This window comes from Telmatherina bonti (assembly GCF_933228915.1).
Source record: "Telmatherina bonti genome assembly, chromosome: 19".
Lineage (NCBI taxonomy): Eukaryota > Metazoa > Chordata > Actinopteri > Atheriniformes > Telmatherinidae > Telmatherina > Telmatherina bonti.
In genome coordinates this window covers 9,692,134-9,701,941 of record NC_136617.1, presented here as the reverse complement: position 1 = coordinate 9,701,941, position 9,808 = coordinate 9,692,134, and the positions used below count along the sequence as shown (strand labels likewise).

The 9,808-nt window shown below is 38.0% G+C and overlaps 1 protein-coding gene across 1 annotated transcript; it reads left to right on the top strand.

The window, feature by feature from the left end:
• Nucleotides 1–3,035: 3,035 nt before the first annotated feature.
• LOC306769747 (serine/threonine-protein kinase SBK2) lies at nucleotides 3,036–9,808 on the top strand. Its single transcript, XM_079258442.1, has 5 exons — nucleotides 3,036–3,194; nucleotides 7,578–7,722; nucleotides 7,809–8,011; nucleotides 8,103–8,264; nucleotides 8,360–9,808. Exons 1-5 carry the CDS (start codon nucleotides 3,189–3,191, stop codon nucleotides 8,993–8,995), a joined length of 1,152 nt encoding a protein of 383 aa, XP_079114568.1. The 5' UTR covers nucleotides 3,036–3,188; the 3' UTR covers nucleotides 8,996–9,808.

The following is a 9,808-nucleotide window of genomic DNA, read 5'->3' as shown; positions in this document are numbered from 1 at the left end:
TTTGGCTGTTTTATATGAGCTACGTAAAAATAAAACTAGGTTAGTTTAGAAAAAGAAAAAGTTGCAGCTCCAGAGATGGGAGGAAAGTAAGAATGTTTTTAAGAAATAAAATGAATATACAGAATTTGTTTATCGTTACCTTGGCAACTGGAATCAGATTAAACCAGCTGATTTGCTGAAAGAACATGGAAGCTGAATGTATTCTCCATGGAAACCCTGCTGTTTACATACAAACATGCATGACCTGGTCACCTCACAGCCTTTACATGACATAAATAACATAACGGTCTCAGATAGTTTAGTCATGGAGGTTCAAACTGACACCAGAACAGTTCATCTTTGTGTCGTGTTGGACAGTAAAGTTAACAGGACACCAACACTTTAGGTATTATTATTATGTTAATGAGGAATAATCATGGGTGATTATAGAAAAAACTGTTAAATTGTTAAGTAACTTAATCTGTCCTATATATTGAGTTCCATCATGCACTGCTTGAATGTGATGTTTAAAAAGGAGTCAGAAATGATTCACATTCAACCTGCAGTATGGGCGTCAGATTGATAGAAGTATACCGTCAATATCAAGTAATATTCAACATACATAAGATAAGATAAGATAAACTTTATTTATATAGCACTTTTCATAAACACAAGGTCACAAAGTGCCTCACAACAATAAAACATAAAAAAGCTGTAACGTGTGGGAAAAAAAAAAAAAATTAAAAACAGTATAAATACACTGCAGTGTCACCAAGTCTTTTTGGAGCTAAAATGCCTGAACAAATATGTTTTTAAGAGGTTTTTAAAAGCATCTACTGAATCCAGTGAGTGCAGATCCTGGGGAAGCTCATTCCAGAGACGGGGAGCACCAGCTTTAAAACAACAGTCTCCCCGGGTTTTAACATAAACTTTGAAAGTAATACGAAAAGAAAACAACCAAAAGGAAAACTGCATTTGTTTTTTGTTGTTTGTTTTTGTAGTTTTATTGATAATTACACTCCATCCCGCTTTTTATTCCATCACTCTTCCAGAATAAATTGGTGCGTTTTGTATTTTAATTTAAATTTCACACAGAATCCCAGTTTACTGGAGCTTTTTATGGTCTGCAACCACCATCATCACTGAATTTGAGGAGGATGATGTTCATTGAGCACATGTATCTAAAACTTTTACTCTGCTACGTCCATGAATGCTGCAGAGGTGAAATTCTGGTTTCCACAGGAAAAGACTAGAAAGGAGAGCAGAATGTCACACCTGACCCATCCTACTTCTTGGGGACCCTTACTTTGTGGTCCCAGGTTTACTGATCTGACTCGAAAGGGTGGAGCTTGACACAACGCAATCTGTTGATTGGTCAAAAGATTGATGACTTCCTGTAAGACTCGGCACAAAGAACAAAGCCACACCGGCTCCGGGTTTAAATGTATGGTGTATTTTTTTATTGTTTCAAACCACACAGCAAGAATAAATAACACAGACAGCTGGATGTTCTGCTTTGTCCTTTGCGACTGTGTCGCGTTCTTCGTTACAATCAAGACAGGCGTTGCTATGATATGTCACAGCTACGCAGTGTGATGCTGGATAATAGCATGTCGCTTTCCAGCTGATACGTTGCAGAAGAGCAGAAAGACACAGCAAAACTCAGCAGAGATCAGGATTTATTGAACCAACCTTCATCAAACTGTCTTATATAGAGCGAGACCTTCTGTTAGTCAAGAAGCTGTTTCTTGCCCCAAGACTGCTGAACATATCAAGTCACCTTTAAATGCCAAAAAAAAAAAAAAAAAAATGAATACAAGTTTAACTGAAAAATATTACTGAAAAAAACAGGATTGTCAGGGTTGTGGTGGAGCTGAAGACCCAAATGGAGCAACAGAGCCAGAAATGCTGAATGAAGTTTTAATTGCAGAACTCTGAACTAAACTGAAGGCAAGCAAACACAACGAACCATCCAACAGAACTGAAACCAAGAGCTGGAAATACTGGGGAACAAAACACGACACGGGGAAATGGATGAACTAACGAGACCAGGTGAAAACGAACAGGAATAAAGGCTTCACAGGAAACAAGGCAAGGGGACTGAACAGGGAAAAGCCACAGAATAAAACAGGAAACTAAAGACACAACATGAAACACATCATAAAAACATCATATCAGGACAATGACAATACATACAAAAAAGTCCATTTTGTACTGTTTCCATCATCATTGTGCCAAACAGTGCTTAACTTTTCTGACAAAATCTGCTTAGGGCCCCCAAAAGGCTTGGAACGGCCCTGACTACAGCCTCTGCAAAAATAAATAAACAAAAAGACACAGAAATGTGTTGCAAGCACAAACTGAAATGTAAAACCTGGTTTTCATGCATTAGCACAGACCTGCTGACTTTACTCTGCTTTGGGCCCCATAAAGGTTTGGACCGACCCTGATACCAGCTGCTGGTGGGTAAGACAGGGGGTACACATGCAGGTCACAAGCCCATCATGGCGCCAACACAAAGAAAAACTAAATAAATAAACAGTCATGCAAGCGCGATCCCTGCAACAACATCTATGTTGTGCACTTTTGCTAAATTAACTCATTTCATTCGGATGTTAAAGATAAGATGTGATCAGATGAGATTTAATTTAGTTTTCCCTGTAGGGAAATTGAATTGTAGCATCAACATCAGAAATCTAAATCCATGCAGTATATCTGTAGAAGTTACTTTCCTAAAAGTTATTTTAAAATTCACTTTCCAGGTTTCACAGTTAATCTTACATAAACTTTACAATAAAAAAAAACATGCTCCAAGCAGTTTGACGACGCTCACTGTGGGAACTGACAACAGAAAAGTAACATGTGAAGAAGAATAGATGCCCTACATGAAGGATCTACTTTAACACACACTCCCTTACACATTGACACAAACATGAATGACAATCTCCGCCCTGCAACACAGCAGCAGCAGCACAGGGAGGAGGGCAAGTGAGGACAGAATACTATGAGATCATAAAATCCTGTGTCAAGTTGGTCAGATGATCTGGACGCTGCAGACCACATCTGAACCCCGACTGAGACAGAGTTCACACCTCGGTGCTGCAGGTGGAAAGAGGATTTCCTGACTGCTGCATCTGCTGAATGAAGAGTAGGACAGAGATTTATGACTGATTTTTAACAGAGGAACAACACGACTGACCTGCAGCAAAATGACAGTAAGTTGGAGCTGGAGGAATTCCCCACCAGCATGTGGAATGTTAAAGGGACATTTCACCCATTTTATTTAAAGTTCTTGCATTCTTTGCTTCCCTCTTTCTGTAAAAATAACACTAATCATTTAGTTTTATTGTATATGACGTCTTTATGCCTTCAAAGTTAGCAAACCTAAAAGACAGAAGAAACTCTGCAAGTTTCTGATCAGACTTATTTGTTGAAGAATAAAGTCATCAAATTTTTCATCTATGTTCTTTAAAAAAATGCAGAAAAAACTTTGCTGAGTTGATATTTTATTCATATTTAATCTTAAATTGACATTTTCTGCATTAATATAATATAATATAATATAATATAATATAATATAATATAATATAATATAATATGATATAATATAATATATTATAATATAATATAATGTAATATAATAATAATAAACCATGTAAAACCATGTTATCATAATTTCAACTTGTGATAAAAATGTTTTGTTTACAATTTGATGCTTCAATTACTAGTTACAATTACATGTTACTAATTTGAATATTATTGTTAAATAAAATACTTTTTTTTTTTTTTTAAATGTAAGACATTTTTTTAATACCATGCAAATCCCAAAAGAGTTTTAGAAGATATAAAAATGAAAAGAACATAATTTACGAGTAATATTCCAACAGAAATACTCCAGGGAACTGAAAAAGAAGGAAATATTACATTTGTAATTAAGTATGTTAAATAAACTGAGTAATACATGACAGGTTAGTTCACTTATTTTGGATTATGGATTTAAAAAATAAAAAATTTTTAAAAAAAAGATTTTGGTTATAACTGCAATAATCTAATACTTAGATACTGCTGAAACACTTTATCCCTCATCAAGAACATGAATGTGGCAGAACGTATATAGTTAAATATAAATACTGTTATATCCTAATTTAGAAGCTACTTGCATGTTATACATGTTTGTTTTTAATGTTTACAGTTTGTTTTTGTTCCAGAATGAGACAGTGATCATTAAAAATGTCATTTGATTTGTGAAACGGCTTTTTCAGGCGGCTGGGTTGACTTTTGATGTCTGCCGCTGCAGAAACGAGCACGTATGTCCAAACATACCTCTGAGTTCATGTCACACTCGTACAGAGAAACCATCTCGTCACTCATCATGCCGGAGGTTGTGGTCTGCAAAGATTCATTCCCATGTAAAGACCCTGACCATTAATCACTGACAGACGTGCACACACACCACTTAACTCCAGTGTTATGTGTCTTATGTAACATGGGCGTTCAGTTGGTCGCCCCACTGAATCAGTGTTAAAGAGTTTGTCTTATATAGCTGAGTCTCGCACCGAGCATGTGGGCTATGCAGCTCACTAAATACCCTCCCAGCCTAACTGTAGGCCTCTGGGGATTTTTTAGTATGAAGACATTGTAAAATAATTCAATAAAATTTATAAAAAACAAGCAACAACCTAGAAAAGTTTAAAGTTACCCTGCTGACTTCATGCATAGAAACATGAAAAAAGAAATGTTTCAACTTGGATTTAAAAGGGTCTGCATTTCTCACAGTTTGTTACACTTCTTTTCTTGATGATTTCTTTGGTTTAGCACCATAAATATGACTCACATCCCCTATTTACAACCAATATTGATGGGAAGTTCAGTTCTTTTCAACAATTCGACTCTTTTTGATTCGTCTCTCTCGGAAGAATCAGCTCATTCGGCTCCCAAATGATTTTTTTTTTTTTATTTAGTTTAATTGTATTTTCATGAGTGTGATTTTTGTTGGTGACCTCTTTTTCATAAGAATCTTACTTTTGTACATTTTTTCATTAGAAAATAAATTTATCTTTAATATTCTGATCAAATCTTTCAACAAACAACTGAACACGGATCCACTTCAAGAAAATCTATGAATTAAGGCCTGATAAACAGTATGATGCTGAAATTCTCTTATTTCTCCATTTTTTTCCTGACTAAATTGGAATTTAAAGCTGACTTCCAGCTCTCTGTGTACCCAGTCTAAACCATTCATGAGCAACACATCACTACTGGTAGCCAAGATAACACTAGTGCTAAATATGCAAACAACACCTCTTACAAGTTTGCACATAAATGTGTATTTACAAGTTTCCTGAGTAATCGGATATCAAAACGTGTTATATAGCACACACTGTTGTATGTAGCACTCTGACAATATAAAAACCCAATACCATAATCAGCAGTTTTAGACCTGGTCGGAGCTTGAGTTGGTGCATTGAAGACATCGCTGTTGGCAAACACTTAAATGGTAAAAACTTTAGAGGGGGTGAAGCTGCATGCACAGTGTGCCTGTATGTTTTCATGTGGGCAGGTATTTTTGTTTACACAGCACTGCATGGATGAGATTTTCTGTTGGGAAAAACCCGTGTTTTCAAAAATATCCATGTTTGTACTTACCCGTGGTCAGTCCAGAATAACTCAGTAATTAGGGCATGAAAGAGTTCGGTTTCCACTTGGAACACACATTGTGTATACATTAAACTCTGTCTGCTCACACACAGGATGGTGCGGTGGGGGGGGTCATTCGCAGAGAGTTGCAGGAAAGATCATGCAGTTGCAAACCTGCAAAAGAGTCAACATGAAATCTGCACTTTTTCATTAAACTGGTTGTTTTATTTCTAGTTAGAAACATTTTTAGGGGTTTGCTGTAAAAATAAAAGCTAGAAAAATCCTAGCAGATGGTCTACAAATGTCTCAAACGCTGTGAGTCAGAATTTTAGAAGCTGTTTGGGTGAACAAAGCCTGGCTGAGGATTTCATTGTGTGTGTGCATCGTGTTGTTCACTAACGAGCTGTGATGAGCTGAGATGCCGCCTGTCTGGATCTATAAGGCGACACCTAATCTCAGCTCGGGTCCAGCTGTAGTGGAAACATCAACAGACGAAACAAAGATCCGTGTGTGTGTGTGTGTATGGCAGGATTTCACGACGCTATTAACGGACTTGTTTATTTCTACAGACAAGTGTCGCCTTGGCAACAATCATCGCTGCAACAGTTGTGTTACATTCCCAAATGCAACAAGGGATCAGTATCCTGCAGCTGATACTTACACTGAACATGAGAAACTGGGTGTCCATGTCAGTATTTACAACATTTTTACCACATTCTCAGAAACTTTGTTCTGCAGCAACTCAGAATGACTCGAATGCAAATCAATACAATCAAGAAATCAGAAAGAAATTCAATAAAACCCAACCAAGAAACTTGCAACAAGCCAGAAAGTCACTGTTTTTACTTGTAACTTTTTACTTGTATTTTTACTTACATGGAAATGTCTCTATGCTAGTTGTTTTTAATTGTTGTTAGAATTTTGAAAGGTTAAAACCTAATTTATTTTTCTGTTGACACTATGTGATTCAATATGATAAAATATGCTACGATGTGATGTGATATGATACGATATGATACAATACAATATCATGCAATATTATGCGATGTGAAACAATGTGATATATGACATATAATATGTGATACAATATGATACGATATGATATGATGTGATAAGGTCTGATACAATATGATATATATGACACAATATGATACAACATGACATATGTTATGATGTGTTGTGATGTGATACAATTTGATGGAATATGTTACAATATGATATGATGTAATACAATGTGATACGATGGGACTTTTTCATCAACACTGATGCCAATAATAGTACATTTTGCCCCTTGTCTAAGTATCTTAAGGGCAAAATATAGTGTGAAGAGAGAAGCAAAACTCACACATTGAAGCACTTTGGAAATGAGGGAGAAGCAGGAAGTGCAAAGTATAAAATTATTGTTATTCAGAAAGACAAGAATGACAAAAAACAAAAAGATCAGGATTAGTTTCATTTTTAATCCCTGCTATTGTAAAACTGACGTTTGGTGACATCAAAACAACAAAAAGTTTCTGTATTTTTGTCTCTGAATCCAGACTGAAGGAAACATAAATACTAAAGCTACACAGCAGATGTTGGACGGGATGAATATTTTGATGTCTTGTGGGCAACCTGTGGTAGGTGCACATAAAGAGCCAAACTAAACCAAATTTGTTTACGTCCAGAGGTTTAGCTAGGTGGGGAGAAAGAGAGAGGCAAACCAAACTGGTTTTAGATGAACCATTATTTGTGTGCTTTGAACATTTGTCTTGAACAAAGTCTGACACATTTCATTTCAGCCTAAACATGCAGTGCATCTTACATGTGACTATGACGAGTTCAACCAGCGCTCTAGATATAATCAGAGCTGCTGGAACTGCAGAATTCATTGTTGATTTTTTTTTTTTTTCGCCCAAAATCTATTAAATCTTGTTCTCTATGCAAACCTTAATCAGACTTGTGCACCATTGTGTGTCCAGGCTGCCACGAAGCTTCTGGATGAGATGTGCCATCTGACAGCTCAATCTCTGATACCGATGGACACGTCGGAGCACTTCAGGGTCATAAAACTACTGGGTGAAGGCTCTTATGGAAAAGTCATGCTGGCCGTACACAAAAAGAGAGGTAAGGAACATTTATGGCCAAAAGACGCTTAAAAACAAATTAAAAATAAAAAGATTATGATATCCTCTTGCCTTCTGATTCGTCAGGTACTCCAATGGCTTTGAAGTTCTTCCCTCGGGAGTCCACCTCACTTTTCTCCTTCCTGAGAGAGTATAACCTCTCCCTGTCATTCTGCACCCATCCATCCCTCACCAGAGCTCTGGGAATTGCCTACTCAACACCTTCACACTACATCTTCGCTCAGCAAGCCAGTCTCTTTGGTGATCTCTACGATGTCATCATACCTGAGGTCTGCAGACTTTCCAGCAGACGCTGCTCGTACTGGAGAAAAAATTGTGAAGATGAAATGTAAAGACTAATCAGTTCCATCTCTCCTGCAGGTGGGCGTGGAGGAGGACCGTTGCCAGCGGGTGGTGTCCCAGCTGAGCGGCGCCCTGTCCCACTTACACTCCCTTGGTTTTGTCCACAGAGACCTCAAACCAGAGAATGTCTTCCTGTGTGACGCTGCCTGTCGATGGGTCAAACTGGGAGACTTTGGCATGGTCAGCACAAAAACATTTTAACTCAACTCTTCACAGGTTGCATCTCTGAGTATATGTTGAGATAAAGTGGCAAATTAATTTCTATTTACTGGTAGGTGAAGGCCAAAGGAACCAGGATCCCAGAGGTCTGGTACAGCTCCCCTTACTGCACCCCTGAGGCTGACATCGCTCGAGGAAATGAGGACAGCAGGAGCAGCGTTACGGATGAGAACTGCAGGTTCTCATCAGAGGATGAGGTGAAAAAGAAGAAGAAGCGAGTTTGGGTTTCTGTGGAGCCCAGTACAGACAGCTGGGCGCTGGGCATCCTGACGTACGCCATGCTGACTGGCAGTCACCCCTGGGCGGAGACAGCCAGCAGCTGCCGCGCATACCTGAACTACCAAGAATGGTTTGACCAGGCTAAAGGCCCCAACGACGAACTGGATGTGTGGATGGAGCCACAAACAGAGAACACAAAGGAAGTCACTGGTCTGAATGAAGCGGCTCAGAAAGACTGCCCCCCTAAAGCGCCCCAGTTTGCATGTTTCACTGAATTAGCCTGCTCCTTCTTCCAGTCACTACTTAACCCAATGCCACAACTTCGTGGACGGCCTGAAGATGCACTGAGTTACCTCGGAGGAGACTGGATGATGGAGAAAGAGAGGGTGAGGTTGGAGGAGGAGAGGAGGAAGAGCATCGAGAAGGATGCAATCAGATGCATGAAAGAGATGGAGGGAAGAGGAGAGAGATGAACCAAGATATTATTTTTTAAATTAAGCAGAAATGGACAATAATCATACAGTGATGTCTCCTGGTGAACAGTAGGATTGGTATATTTTTTAGTTTTTTAGCTGAGTAAGCACACATTGCAGCTCACCCTGATAAAAAAAAAAAAAAAAAAAAACAGTGTATAAGTCAATATTTATGCCGTTAATATGTTAACACGTACAGTGCTGAGGATGTTCTTTTGTAATTCCTTATCCTAATCATATGTCATTTTGATCCTAAACCTAACCAAGACTGACAAAGCAAATGAAGTCAATAAGCAAAAATCATCTAGTTTAAACACAGATCATGTCCCGTTTCACAGCCAGTACCCTCATACCACCTTTTAAACATTATGTTTGCACTTTATTCTTGTCATTGTCTTGTAACATTGAGTTCTGTCTTATTTCCTGTTTTATTTTGTAGAGTTTTTTCCCCTTTTAAATTCTGTGTGATTTACTTCCTGTGCCCTACTTCCAGTCATTTTCACACCTGCTTCTCGTTTTGTTAACCTTCCCTCAGTACATCGCTCCAGGTTTTCTTTGACCTGTGCTGGTTCATTGTTTCTGTTATTTCTGTCGTCTTTAGTCGTGTCTTTTGTTTAAATAAATCTTTGTACTGCCGTCATCTGCTCCTGGTGTTTGTCAGTCTCGCATCTGCGTCCAACTTCCTTGTTTCCTGTCTTGATCCGTGACAATAAACCATTGACATGTAATTATTTTTTTAACCAAATGTCTTAATTTTACTGTTTTCATTAAGTGTGACAGTTACTTTTAATAAAAAATAAAAAAAAAATACAT